At 42.3% G+C, this 15,698-nt stretch overlaps 1 protein-coding gene across 8 annotated transcripts in view; it reads right to left on the minus strand.

Moving 5' to 3' along the window:
- KCNT2 (potassium sodium-activated channel subfamily T member 2) overlaps nt 1-15,698 on the minus strand; it is a 244,870-nt gene that overhangs the window by 66,576 nt on the left and 162,596 nt on the right. For all 8 annotated transcript variants that reach the window (XM_082225441.1, XM_082225439.1, XM_082225436.1 and 5 more), the window contains one exon: nt 5,937-6,045. In XM_082225441.1, coding sequence (XP_082081567.1) covers nt 5,937-6,045 — 109 coding nt within the window. The remainder of the gene's footprint in view (nt 1-5,936; nt 6,046-15,698) is intronic.

Consider the following 15,698-nt stretch of genomic DNA (forward strand, 5'->3'; position numbering starts at 1 on the left):
GCACCTATGCATTACAAAACAACAATAAAAACCCATAAGGCTGTCTGGCATTGCTCCTCCCTCTTCTTCCACATCATTCAAGGCAACTTACCTTTGCCCTGATCATTTTCATTTTCATTTATTCAGCTCCATCACTCAGTGATGTCAGATCAACAAATGAATTGAATTAGGCATCATAGAGAAGATGGAACCCAATATTTGACTCTGCCCCATTTGTGTTACATGCAGTTTTGACCACACTCGCTTTATTGCACCATTTGACCGAGCTATGACAATCCGCCGTGTTATTTTACCCAAATTGTCAGAGATAGAGCTGCTCATTGAAGGCGACGTCCAGTTACAATTTACAGTTAGTCTTGACTGGTAATTGTATGAGATTTCTGAACAAAGCGAACATTGGGAAAATGTAATGAGGAGAATAATAGGAGCCAAAAAAACAAAAAGAACCTCCTGGTACAATTTAGTGCATTTAATGAGCCACAGAGAGGGATGCAATTCTGTAATGGAAAATTTCTAGCTCTTTTCACTTCTGTACTTAACTGCTGGGCCAGTTCAGCAAATTAAGTGTTTAGACACCCAGGTAGGAGATACAGATGGGGGGAAATGAATGGTTTTGCTAGTATGGAAGAAAGATAGAAAGGATTGTCCCATTCTAAAACTGTGGGCTTAGCTCAATAAATGGGTATAAAGTGGTACCTCAGGTTACATACGCTTCAGGTTACAGACTCCGCTAACCCAGAAATAGTACCTCGGGTTAAGAAGTTTGCTTCAGGATGAGAACAGAAATCGTGCGGCGGCATGACAGCAGCAGGAGGCCCCATTAGCTAAAGTGGTGCTTGAGGTTAAGAACAGTTTCAGGTTAAGAACGGACCTCCAGAACGAATTAAGTATGTAACCAGAGGTACCACTGTACTGTAAGTGTAAATGCATAGAAGGTTTCTAGCACATTTGAGAGCCGTGTGGATCCTTCTCTATGGCCGAGGAAAGGGCTGAACCGAATGAACTTTTAGTAACTACTGTTTGTTTGGTATTCTACATTTTCCCAACTGGGCTGGTACATGATGATTGCACATGTTATTACACATCACTTAGGCAAAGCACTGTGTAAATATGATAATCGCTGCCACCTGGTTTTCTTGCTTTGTAAGTGCCCAATTACAGGATTAGGGTTGCTTACATGGATGGGAAGCCAACTAAGTGATATTTTGGAACAGGAAGTAACCTGAAGCTAAACAAACAAAATCCTGGAAGGTCTTTATGCCTTCACAGATGTATTCATCAAGCAGATATGAAAATGTTAAGCTACTGCCCCAATCACAGTATATAGCTGATTTACTTATTAGAGCTGGTAGATACTCAAATGATTTTAGACTCATTTGATGATACTCCACTTGAAATGAAATTTATTGTTACAAAGTTACGCAATGATTAAGAATTGTTACTATTTCAATTGTGGTTCGAGGACCCGATCCCCGCTTAGTGGAATGAAGACACACGGACACGTAATATAAGGTTAATGGGCAAGAAAAGGCCACAACTTTATTGATTACAGCAAGTGAAAAGGTATTGGCTTAGGCACTGGATCACGTCACTTGACTCCACCCACTCGGAGAGGGGTGAGCCTAAAATGGGGGTTTATTCACCAGTAGGTGGAGCCTGTGGATGCTAATCCAACTATAAGCTCTCCCCTGATGTCACCGAGGGTCGTGCCATGGCCCCCTGCCACACAGGCATCAGACAGGATCCACGACCACTGGATTCCTTTAACGGAATACCCCAAAATTGAAGGCGTAGGCGATGGCCACACCTAGCCCTTTCACACACCACAAACACATTCCAATGCCTAACCTACCCACCAATACCGAGAAAGTTGTGACGATTGCTATGTGGTAGGCGAAAAAACCACAAGGCCTAATGCCAGATGGAAAAATTCCTACCAGGCACCCTGGACACCATGGGCGACCAACCTAAGGTCCATAGCAAGGTCAAGAGAAAAACTAAGCCCTAAGCTCTAAGGGAGTGGAGGGTGGGTGACTCGCGACGGGAAGGCGGAAAATGAGGCAGAATGGCTGGCGCAGCAGTAAGTTAAACTGCAAGCCACGCCCCTTCAAGCCGCCCGATTGGGCGCCTACCTGTGGGCGTGGTGCACCAGCCACGTGAGTGGGTGGCAGGGGGCTATCGCCCCCTGCTTGAGGCGGGGATCGGATCCCGCCCACAACCCCTCCCCTCTTGCAGGAGGAGAGTCTTTAGCATAGAATTTTGGGTTCTGAAAATCATCAGAAACCGCAATGCAGGTGCTGCAATGCAGCTAAATCAAGCTGGGACGTTTCCACTGCAGAAACAGGGACAGATCCTGCAGAGGGATTTTCTGGAGACATGACAAAAGAAGACTACAATAAAGGGCGGGGGAGGGAAACCTTTGGAAATGCCTTTGTTGTTTTCAGTACTTTGTGTGCTACAAAGCAGTTGCAAACCTCAGGATGTGAACTGGTTTCATTGAAACGCATGCCGTTCTGTTTGCCCTGATGTTTGCGAGTTTCAGTGGTGCTCTTTGTTTATTAGCATTATAAACAGCTTAATATTTCAAAAATCTCTGAACAAAACAAAAATGTAAACCCTCAGCAATATAAAACACATGGAAGTGAATAAAACAGAAAACCAGAGGTTTCAAACATATCAAATAGAGTCGGCCCCTCAGTGAGGCATGATGAAGCCATTTGCCTTGGGTGGCAGAGCCAACCCCTGCCCCTGCACCCCTCCTAGCCCAGTCAGGGCTTTGCCCATGCTGCTGCCATAGCTCAGTTGCCCTCACTGCTGCACCCACATTTCTGCTGTTGCATTGTGATGGTAGCGCAGGCGCAGATGAGGATGTTGTTGCAGTGGCAGGGCTAGCAGCATCATATCCGCAATGGTGGGAGGAGGGACTGGACAGGAAGGAACCATAGATCTGCAGTGGGGGCATCATGGAAGTGGAGTCAGTGGCTTTTTGCCCACAGTGGCAGAATGGCTTAGGCCAGCCCTGGATTCAATCTTCTGAACCACAGAATTCACTTCAACAAGACCCTCTTCTGGTCTGCATGTAGATTATTGTCTTCAAGTCGTGCTACAATTATGAATCAGGATGTTCAGTTGTAGCTCCTTATCTCCCGTGGATTTTACTGTTTGGTGGCAGGGGACTTGCAAACACGTGCAACCCTGATACAATTTATGTGCTGCCTCCTAGAGGTTGTTTTAAAGTTGTAAAGGTAAGGTAAAGGACCCCTGGATGGTTAAGTTCAGTCAAAAGTGAGTATGGGGTATGGCACCCATCTTGCTTTCAGGCCGAGGGAGCCGGCATTTGTCCACAGACAGCATGAGTAAACCACTTCTGGGACAACGCAACACCATGATGGAAGCCAGAGCACATGGAAACACCATTTACCCTACCGCCACCGCAGTACCTATTTATCTACTTGCACTGGTGTGCTTTCGGACTGCTAGGTTGGCAGGAGCTGGGACAGAGCAACAGTAGTTCACCTCGTTGCAAGGATTCAAACCACTGACCTTCCGATCAGCAAGCCCAAGAGGCTCAGTGGTTTAGGCTGGGACCTTAGGTTGAAGGGTAAGTAAGTACAGTGGTGCCTCGCAAGACGAAATCAATCCGTTCCGCGAGTCTCTTCGTCTTGCGGTTTTTTCGTCTTGCGAAGCACGGCTATTAGCGGCTTAGTGGCTATTAGCGGCTTAGCGGCTATTAATGACTTAGTGGCTATTAACGGCTTAGCGGCTTTAAGAAAAAGGAAACAAACTCGCAAGAACTCGCAAGACGTTTCGTCTTGCGAAGCAAGCCCATAGGGAAATTCGTCTTGCGGAACGACTCAAAAAACTCTTTCGTCTTGCGCATTTTTCGTCTTGCGAGGCATTCGTCTTGCGAGGTACCACTGTAAAGAAATTGCCACTACTAGTAGTAATACAGTGCCCATCATCCATGACCATTGGCCATGCTGGGTGGGTCTTATGGGACCTGTAGTCCAAAAAATTTGGAGGGAACCACATTTTCTCTCCCTGCCTTGGATTAATAAAGTGCTTTCTGTGGGTTCTGTCCTGGAAATGTCAAGCTACACTGATAGGTGTTGGTTAGCAAGGTTGGGGTGGGGGGTCTTTAGGACCACTATTTTAGGAAACACCAACAATTACTACATATAGAGTAAAATGGGTAGACCAGAGATGGGGAACCTGAGGCACTCTAGATGTTGTCAGATCACAACCTCCATCAGCCCTTACCACAGCCTATGTTGGTTGGGGCTGATAGTCCAACAACATTCAGAGCCACAGGTTCCCCATCCCTGGTATGGACCAATGTTATTGGAAGAGGTAGGTCTTCTGGGAACCTCTGTATTCTGTACAAAAGCTACCATTCAGTGGATGCTTACTTTTTTTAAACAGCACTAGCTGCAAAGAGTGAAGAATCTAATAATATGTACTGTACACAAACATCTTTTTTAAATTTTGCTTCCCACCAAAACTCAGCACAGCCTTTTTGAAGCTTTGAGGTAGTTGAGAGACAGCATGTGTACAAAAGATCCTAAATATCAGTTACCTAAATTTTGTGCATTCTTTCATCTTAATTCCAATGTGAAAGTCTCTTCATTAATCTCAGCGGGTGCTTGTCGGGCTTTGAGTACACAGCAGGGACCACATGTTCTTGGAAAAAAGCCAGCCTTCCCCATTTCCTTTGCTTGACAAAGTGCCTTGTAAGAATATAGTGTGATGCACACAGAGCAGTCTCAGCTTAACAAAATATTATCCTTAGACACATATATTTCTGAAGAGATGCTGAGTGTTCCAGACATCAGAGGTACAAAAGTTACAAGCTCTTTATGACAATGCTATTTCACTTTTTCTCATCTTGAATAAATAACAGTGTGTGCACATTTATGCTGCAGCACAGAAGGATGCCATAGCCCACTTTAAAATATTTGAAATATTAAGTGGTGTATTGTTTTAAATAAACTACTAAATAGAGCTGGATAAACTGCAGTAAAGGACAGCTAACATACATTATTATGGGGCTGGCACAACTCCCCTACAAGAAAAATCCAAATAATTCTTGGTTTGAAAAGAGATGGCTAATGGGAATAATAACAGAAGGGTGGCTTTCAAAATTTATTTGGATAAGTCTGGGATGCTTGAAATCTTATCTTTTTAAGCTTTATCAGTAGTTCCTCAGTGAGAATATACATTACAGTGGTACCTCTGGTTACGAACTTAATTTGTTCTGGAACTCCGTTCTTAACCTGAAACCGTTCTTAACCTGAGGTACCACTTTAGCTCATGGGGGCTCCTGCTGCCGCCACCAAGCAATTTCTGTTCTCATCCTGAAGCAAAGTTCTTAATGTGAGGTGCTACTTCCAGGTTAGCGGAGTGTGTAACCCAGGGTGTTTGTAACCCAAGGTACCACTGTACTTATTTGTAAACTACCCTGGCAATATTTAAGGATAGTAAATAAATCCACTGCATAAGAAGTAATCAGTAAAGTTTCCCTCAGAGATGTACACAAGGTGGTAAATCTATGTCTGGACTATATACAAAATAATTCCCCACAAACCAGAGGAAAGAGTTCTGGAGTGGCCTACCTGATATATGAGTTCTCTCTGTGCAGAGATTTATCTGTTTAATTTTGTATATAGGAGCATTCAGCCATGTAAACACCCACCTGTAGCCTGACGTGGTATAATCCAGACACAAGCTTACCACATACCCTGCAAGTGTCCCAATTTTTCAGGGACAGTCCTGGAATTACAAAAGCCATCCCAGCTTCTGATTTGACCTAGGAATGTTCCTGTGTCCCCTGCTAGTGCTGCTGATTATGGGTGATCCTATGTCAAAATGATGTGGGCAGACTGGAAATGTCTATCCCTACTGACCAAAGTGGATTATCACCAGTATCCTAGACATACCTGCAAATTTGATGTGGAACTTGTTTTCAGGCTTCAGTATCTGAACGTACAGAGGACAGTTTGGTGCAAAATCTTTGACAGCCCAAGCTCTTAAAATAGTCTGATGATCCTAGGATGAAACAGAAGACGCCATGTAAGACAAATGTATTTTCTAAAGCTCAAAATGAGAAATAATAATAATAATGGGATTTATCACATTGGTTGAACTAACAGGTCATTGTTATTATGTTTTAAGAGAACCTTCTTTCTGGGACATATATGTTGGGAATTATCACTCCAGATTTCATACTTTTATTTATTTAGTGTAATGAAAAAGGAATTTCCATGGCAATCAATTATAATAAAAATCACAGGTAGATGCTATTGTCAAGAATAACACAAAGCGAGTGAGACTCGCAGGCTTCTCTCTCGGATAATTTTAATATAAATCAGTTGACCAACTTGGGGTTCCAAAGAAATTTGGGAAACAGGTCAAGGTATCCTGGGCTTTGCAACTTCCCTCAGCTACTAATGTTTAGCACTGACATATGGTAAGACTGAGGAATTTGTGACCCTCCAGATGTTGGACTACAACTTCCATCAGTCTCGGCCAGTATAGTCAATGGTATGGGATTATGGGAGTTGTAGTCTGGCAACATCAAGAGAGCCACAGGTAATGTAACAATTACTGTTGCATGAACCCATTAAAGTAATAAACAGGATTATTATCCCCTCAATGCAATGGAAGGGTGAGACTGAAATTGAGTCAGTACAGATTTACATAAGGGCACCTGTTAAATGTTTGAATGAGGCAAAAATTGAGTTGGGAGAACGCTGGCTTGTACAGTTTCTACTATTTGCTGGCACACCAGCTCTAAATATAAAATAATTGTGTTATTATGGATACTAGCATTGAAATTGAATGCCCGGTAGGTGTCCATGACTGCTACACAACCACCTTACAAGCAGAATCTCACCCGTGATGGAGGACATACCGTAGTTTCACAGTATAATTGTTTCTCTGCAATGATAGGGGAAACCACTGATTCTCTAATGCAGCTAATGTAGAACTGCACCATCCATATATGAAATATTCTCCTCAGTTGTAATTCTTAATTGATCCTATCCAATATTAAAAGGGCATGAAAGAAACAGAAAATTCAAGAAAACCCTCATTGGACAAAGCGAACAATTTGCCATATATTGGAGATTAATATTTTGGCCTATCATCTCTGCACATCTGTCAATGACCACATGTGATCCCGAGGCAATGTTTGTAATTTGAGGGAAAATTTCTGTGGTGTAGGAAGGACCATTTTAGTAAGAGAGAGTTTTCTTCAAAAATAAACAATCAATTGTGAAGCTGCTCTTGCTATTTAAATATAGTAGAAAACTCAATAACCCCGGGCATTTGTGCGGGTTCTCTTAGAGATTGCCCTTAAACATCCTCCTTTCTCCTTATGAGATTGGAAATCCATGCTTAACAAGCGCTCAGCTCAGATTTACATGCATACCATTCTGTCAGAAGAGTGAGCAGCTGTACCTAGTCTTGGTCCTCTGTTGAAATATACAATAGGATCATTTTTGGTCATATATATATATATATATATATATATATATATATATATATGCTTTCGTAGATTTTCACGGGTACAGGAATGCAGGTTTTGGTGTCTTCGGGTGTCTTCCCGTGTAAGAGTCGGGGTGTCTGGGCGACGTTTCGACGAGGTCTCACTCGTCATCTTCAGGCTGGTGCTTTCGGCTTCTTGTTACTAGGTTCCAGTAACAAGAAGCCGAAAGCACCAGCCTGAAGATGACGAGTGAGACCTCGTCGAAACGTCGCCCAGACACCCCGACTCTTACACGGGAAGACACCCGAAGACACCAAAACCTGCTATATATATATATATATATATATATATATATATATATATATCTCACATATAAACACAAAACACATGTTCTGATGACATTAACATAAGTCTAGAAGGAAAATTTGTACAAATCAGAAAATTTGATCGAGAAAATCTCTAAAAATTGTTCTAAATTGTTTAGATGAGGGATTGGGTTCAAGTTAAAGGTAAAGGTACCCCTGACCGTTAGGTCCAGTAGCAGACGACTCGGGTTGTGAGCTTATCTCGCTCTATAAGGCTGAGGGAGCCAGCGTTTGTCTGCAGACAGCTTCCAGGTCATGTGGCCAGCATGACTAAGTTGCTTCTGGAGAACTAGAGCAGTGCACGGAAACACCATTTACCTTACCCACCGGAGCAGTACCTATTTCTCTACTTGCACTTGACGTGCTTTCAAACTGCTAGGTAGGCAGGAGCTGGGACCAAACAATGGGAGCTCACCCCATTGCAGGGATTCAAACTGCCGACCTTCCGATCAGCAAGCCCTAGGCTCTGTGGTTTAGACCATAGTGCTACCCGCGTCCCAACAGGGCTCAAGTTAGAACTATCCTATTCATAACTCGGCATGCTGATGGAGGATAACTTAACAGAAGTGCTATATAATTATTAAATTACCATCTCGAGAAAACATAATGTTAAGCATTTTCAACCAAAATTGTTATAACAAATCACGCATACATACACACACACACTTAAATGTATGGGTTGTGTTTGATTAAATTATACAGAGTAGTCCCACTGAAAATAATGGACCTGTTTTAGCCATGTCAATTAATTTCATGGATCTGTTCCAAGTAGGACTAATGTTGAATCAAACCTGAGAAGGATGAGGATGGGTTGGTTGAATTTACTCATAAAAGACCAATAAATTCATCTAGTTTCCAAGAAATTTCATGTGTCTATATCTATGTATATTTCACTTTCATTTCATAATTCTACAATCAATTACTCTTAGCAAATATAAAGAGCTTGACTCAACAGGACTCAAATCAAATCAAACAGTGCTAATACATTAAAATGCTCCATTTTTGAATTGCTGTTAACGTCTAAAACGTTATTATCGGAGCTCCATATCAGTTTTTTCTCCTTTTTCCATTTTCAAAGTACAATTGATGGTAATTTCTGAGACCTAATGATGCTAAGGAATGAAATGGATTGTATAATCATAAGCTTGCTGGTGTCAGGAAAAGAGATAGAAAGAGCATCACCAGATAGGAAGGGCTTCCTTGGTTTGGTACCCATATTAAAATCTCAGACAAAAATTCAGGACCATAGATACTTTCAAATAACAGTGCTAATAATTGCAGTTGGAGTAGAATAAGTCAGTTCTCACAGAGAAATAAAATAGTGATGTAATGGGTTCCAAACCCAAGAATTTGAGGCTCTGCAACAACTATTTGATTGGTGATGATATGTTATGTTAAAATGGCTTCCAAGACTTCCAATGGCTTCCAAGGCGGGAACACCTTTCAGATTTATTCATTTATTAAGTTAAGAATGGTCTGAAAGTGAATAAACCTTCCTGATCCAGAACTCAGAAAAGCAGCAGTAGGTCAGGGTCTGAGACAGAGAGGGACATCTCCCTCACAATTCAAAAGACAAGACCTCCAGGATACAACATATTCCTCAACGTGTCCTAGGTACATTCATAAAGAATGTTCCAGCAGTAATTGCAAGCCTACTGCCTGAGCACGATGCTATATATTAAAAAGTTGCTTCAGGGAAACTCAGAAGCGCTTGATGGTCAGTTTTGCCAGTTATGACATTCTCGGTGCATTCAACAAGAGGAAAATACTAACCAATTCCAGGAACAGAGGCAACAGCACAGTGATAGAAGAAAATAGAACACAATGCCCTGGTTCTACCTGAAGAATATTAGGCAACTGAGTTAAGGGACCAGTAAATAGTATATAAAAATGTTGAGTCCATTGCTCCATTTATACTGCTGATGGGGAAGTCACTGAAATGTGCCTCTTCTCTGTGCCCAGAGGTCCACAGGGTGTAAAACCATTTCCATGAGGGGTGGAAAGGCAGATTACATTTGAGGATATTTATTCAAACTTATTTCCTTCCATCTAAATGTAAGGTTTTTGGAGATTTGCTGGAACTAATCAGAAGCATGGTTGGAACTTAGACCAAAAAACCAACCCAACATTGTGCACAATGAGACAATGGTGGTCCAGACCATGTACTACAAGAGGAGTGGAAGAGAAAGAACGCACATGGACAGGAAATTCTGGGATGTATAGTTAGAGCAACATGCTCTCTTACCCACTACAAGTCCCAGAGTTCCTGCCAGCGCTTCCAGCGCACAGGAAAAGAAGGGTTGTCAGGACATGGTAGCAAAAAGAAGGGACAGAGCACTCATACAAAAATCGACAACAGGTGTGTTAATTGTGGGACTGAGGCCTCTACAACTCCCCCTCCCCCAATGTCCACTGGGATGGAGCTCAGCTCCCCCCCCCCAGTAATCACACATGCAACACACATGTCACACTCACAGAAAGTTCATCACGCATGTAACATCAGCCCCCCAATGTTGGGTGCAACTCAAACCCCAAAACATAGGTAGGTGGGTTTTTTCTTCTTCACAAAGCATAGAAGTGAAACCAGATTTCAGAAACAGAGAACAGTGTATAAAAGGGACTGTCTCTCAAGACAGAAGGATGTCAGCAATTGCCTGGGAGGGATTTTTTTTTTAATGTCCTCAGATGAGCTATGGTTGCTTCTGCACACCACATCTACACCAAAATATATATCTAGTAGAATTTAAACCCAGGATTATTCATGCCCTACACAAAATATTGTGTTCCTAGAACAAGCAGCTAGATCCCAACTTTCCAGAGCACGTCACACTTAATACTTTTTCCGCATAAGGCTTAGAATGGCCTTTCCCAAGACCCAGTGGTATTTTTCTAGAGAAAGAGGTGCCATAACATGAATGCCTCTATTGTTTTCTTATAATGGCAATGGTGCCCACCTAAGAGATGCCAGAACTAAGTTCTGGAAAGTTCTGGATTAAAAAAAGGCCTGCCAAGACCTAGGAATGCTACATGAACCAAGAATGTGAATTGATATAAGATAGCTCAATACCTGCATATACTTGCAAGGGACATGTTATCCTATTTTCCCTTAGTGTTTCCAAGGACTGTTGTTTTTTAAAAAACTGATTTTCTTATTGGAGAAGTTACAAATCAAATAACTCCAGTAAATACCTAAGTATGTATAAAACTATATCTATAGATCAGAGAAACTAGAAATGGAAAAAAATTGAAATAAATAAAATAATTACAGTACCCGCCCCCCCCCAGGGTGTTCCATAATCATCTGTACTCTCCATAACATTTGTTCCAAAGGCTACAAAATGATCTGCACATTCATATTGATAAAATGGTTTGTTCCCACTTCTTAAAAATCACCCGTGAATATTAACACAGTTTGAATGAAACCCATCTTCATTTATGTTCAAAATGTGACACATTTTCTTTTTTGAAAAAAGAAAGGAAAATTCTCCCACTGTGTGTGTGTGTGTGTGTGTGTGTGTGTGTGTGTGGAATATGAAATACTTAAGAGCCAAGGCACTGGCTGTATTTAAAAATGATTCTTATATTAGACATGCACTGAGAACTGTCTTCAGTAGCCCTTCATGGAAAGGCAGAATGGTCATCTAGCAAATTTGTCTCCAAATTTGCTCCCCTAGGTCAATGCCGTCATAGCTGGAATTGAACAAGCAGGCCTGGGAGACAGAGGACTTCACAGTTTGGGGTTCCTGGCAAGGGCTGCCCTTCCGTTGACATCCACCTCTGCCTTCAGCCATCTCCTTTGGTGCAAACAAAATCTGAGTTGAGGATGCTGCTGTTGCCAAGTCCCTGCCTTTAGCTTTTCTGAAGCATTTGGCCTGAACTTTTGAGGGTAAGGAATGTGTACCAGGGCAAGAGTGTGTGTCCCTGTTGGCTCCATCCCCAATGTTCCTGGGCAGTGCTCATCCACCCAGGGCGGGGCCATGGGGGCAGGGCGAGCGTCTCATGGGCGCAGAGCGAGCCGCCCATGGCGGCTGCTTCTTGGGCGGGGGAGAGGGAACCACACCGCTTTGCCAGCAGCCTTCCTCCCTTCCCTCTTCCTTTTGACAGTTTGGGGAAGGCTCCCCCGCCCCAGAAAGCAGCCCGGAGCTGGGGGCAATGGCGCGCTGCCCGCCCACGACTCCCAAGCCTCCCCCGAGCTGTCAAAATGAAGGGGGAAGGGGGGAAGGCCGCCGGCAAGGCGACACAGCTCTGCCCCTTCCCACACAGTTCTAAACGTAAAATAAAACAGCATAGTTGGAAAAGGTCTTATCATGTCAGTTCACAATGGTGCATGTGTTTTAAACCATTGCGCCTTCATCCCAGTTAATCAAATATATATTTGCTCTTAATGCCTATATAGAATTTATGATTCATGTAAGATGATATTAATATGTGGCGTCTCATTTTCTTTAGATTCCACCTCCCGTGATACCCACTACACAGACTGCAACTAAGAATGATAGAAAAAGACAAAGTTGAGTTGGAAAGTTAAAGCCCCATGAGCAGAATTCTGTGCTCACTTATAAAAGTAACAAAGGAATATTTCTATTTTAGTAAGAGAAAGATGAACTGATACACTGTAATAGGGCCTAATCTTTCTAATACATATGGTGTCATCCAACTAAGAACAGATCTATTGACCTCACTGGGCTTAAGTTAGTCATGACTAATTTAATTATCCTATTTGGTCTATTCTAAGTATGACTCAGTTGGATACAAACCATAACCATTCACTTATATCCTGACTTTTAAAGCATTCCCTACAAGACCACTGAAGCCAATATCACAATTACACGATGAGAGTGACTGTGTGTGTGTGTGTGTGTGTGTGTGTCAGTGAGGACAGAGCAAATACATATAGCCAAGCTCTCAACAACTCATCGCATACCCATCAACTGCCCTGGACAGTGGTCAAAATGGCCACCACAATCTCATGCTATTTCAGGCTGCACTTTGGGGAGGGGCATAGCTCCCCAAAACACACTTTTGGGGTGCCATGCATGCAAAAAGTGCTTTTGGTGAGGCCGCAACCTCACGCAGGTCACATGACAAACGTGTTGACCTGGAAGATGGCTTCCTGGATTGTGTCCACATTGTGTTGGAAGGTATGCATGGGGTAGCTTGCAACGGCCACTGAAGGAAAATGTGATTAGGTGAATTGGTCCAATACTAAGGGGATGGAACATAGCTCACACTTTTCATACGGAAGATACCGGGTTCAATCCGATTTGAAAGAATCAGATAGCAGGGGAATGAGAAATTCCTCTCCTTAAGACCTCAGAAAACTACTGCTGGTGAGAGAGGACAATGTTGGGCTAGACAAGCAAATGATCTGGCCTCCATCCCTAAAGTTCCATTGCTACATTTGTTGTTATTTCACAATTGGTAAATAAATGATCTCTAGGAGCATATGCCCTGCTCATGCAATCTCTTCACCACTTTTTTATGGCAGATAGATTAAATAAGCAGGTAACATAAGCATAGCTGTCAACGTTTTCCCTTTTTTAAGGGAAATTCCCTTATTCCGAATAGGATTCCTCACAAGAAAAGGGAAAGGTTGACAGCTATGAACATAAGTAGCTTTTCTTTTATAATGACTCATGTTAGTGTGAATAAAGGGGCAGCAGCAAGAAACTGCATGTTGCTTCCTATTTTTCAGAAATCATTTAAGATTAAAAAATTTCCATGGTGCAGCTACTTAACCCCATGTGAAAATACGGTTCCCTATTCAGTAAGCATGAAAGTCACATTGTAAAGGCCAGGAACTGAATTCTCAAGCCTTCTGAGAGCCAGAACACTCCCCCCCCCAAAAAAAAGTGGCAATTGGAGGCAGACGTTACCATTGCATTTGAAAAACTGACATTTTAGAGTAAGAACTACACACTTTCAGAGAAAAGCATTCCGATGTTTGATCGTTCTGGATATAATTCCTGACTGGAGGCAAATCTATATGATCCCCATTCCTTGGATCATCCCCACTACCCAACAGAGACACACAAAAAAGGAGAAAGACTTCGAGGGAAGAAGAACACACTTTAATTTTCAAGGGAGCTGTGTAAAAGTCAGTAGAATGAATGTAAGCGCTGAAAAGTGTGGAGCTGAAAGAGTTTGGTTTTGATATCCCGCTTTATCACTACCCTAAGGAGTCTCAAAGCAGCTAACATTCTCCTTTCCCTCCTCCTCCACAACAAACACTCTGTGAGGTGAGTGGGGCAGAGAGACTTCAGAGAAGTGTGACCAGCCAAGGTCACCCAGCAGCTGCATGTGGAGGAGCGGGGAATCGAACCCAGTTCCCCAGATTACGAGTCTACCACTCTTAACCACTACACCACACTGGCACAAGAGGAAGTGGGAAAGAGGACAACCCTTTAAACTTCCTCCTTAAGCTAAGTAATTTTACAAAGAAACAAAATTAGCTGCCCTCTTCACTTCATGATCTAGGGGTAAATGAATGGGCACTGGGGAAAGACTTCAATGAATGCCATTGGGAACCATGCCAGCAATTCCTTACTTGTGTTCCTTCATACACATTATCAGTATCATCAGATAACCAAACACTAGTCTGGTCTCAAATACTAGAGGCTGTAATAATAATAATAATAATAATAATAATAATAATAATAATAATAAAATAAATAAATAAATGGTTTTATTTATAGCCTGCCCTCCCTAGCCGAAGCCGGGCTCAGAGCGGTTAACAACAATAAAAGTAACACAGCATTCTAAAATCAATTCATTCTAAAATTAATTCATAATCAAATTAATGGCAACCATTGGGCTAGAGTTCTATGAGGATTACCAAAGGAGGGGGTCAGACTGTGCCTTGGCTGTTAAAATGTTTTCTGCTGTCCCTCAGCAAAAAGTAGAGTGGCTTGCCACAAGGTAATGACAGAAAGGAACATTAAATATAAAACCAACAATAATAAAATGGATAAAACAGCAGTTAAACAACAGTGACAACTAACTCAGGGCAGTGAAATAAACACAAAATGCACAGCTAGCTTGCACTAGATGATAAAAAGCCTGGGGAAATAAAATTTTAAAAAATTGTTGGACCAGATGGTCAAGTGATAGAACATCAATATAATAGAGAGCAGACTGCATGCCTTCTTCCTTGTGTATCAGTGCTATGGTATCGATAAAGTTTCTACTAAATCTTTTTATTGTCTTTCAGGTGGAGAGAGGGGTGGATAGGCTACGTAGATGTGGTCTGCTGCAATGCTTGCCCTCCATTTGCCATTGAGCTGCCAACTGATGAGCTTAGCCATTTGTGAAATCGAAGAATCCAAAGGGCAGTGGAGACAAAGATACCATTTTTAACTATTTCAGTAGGAAAGGCAGGGAGCTTTCAGGAGTCTGAAACTCAGTGGAGATATCCATGGCTGGGCCTAGGTTCACAGATGAAATACATGATGAATATGAGACTGTAAAAAGGGGGAAGCGTTGGTATAAGCAGTGCCGCCACGACAAGGCCCTTCCCCATAGGCACTGGTTATAGAGGAGGTAAAAAAAGATTCAAAAAATTACATGGGGTCCAAGTAATATAGCACCAGAGGAGACATTTCCCAATGGTCAGATGGTAAAGGGTTTTTGCTACAGTTCCTTCCTGTGCAAGCGTTGCCTTTTTCCTAGGAAACATGGCACTGGCATCAGCAGGAGTCATGTGAGACCTTCACCCATACATTATCAGAGTCATTCAAGACCAGATCATAGGGACTGAATTTCCGCACTGCTGTTGGTAATGTCTGAACCGGGTGATGTTCAAGTGAAGCAGGAATGGTGAGAATCTGCCTTTCTCTCCATGTTATCTG

Source organism: Podarcis vaucheri (genome assembly GCF_965113315.1).
Source record: "Podarcis vaucheri genome assembly, chromosome: 6".
Classification (NCBI taxonomy): Eukaryota; Metazoa; Chordata; class Lepidosauria; order Squamata; family Lacertidae; genus Podarcis; species Podarcis vaucheri.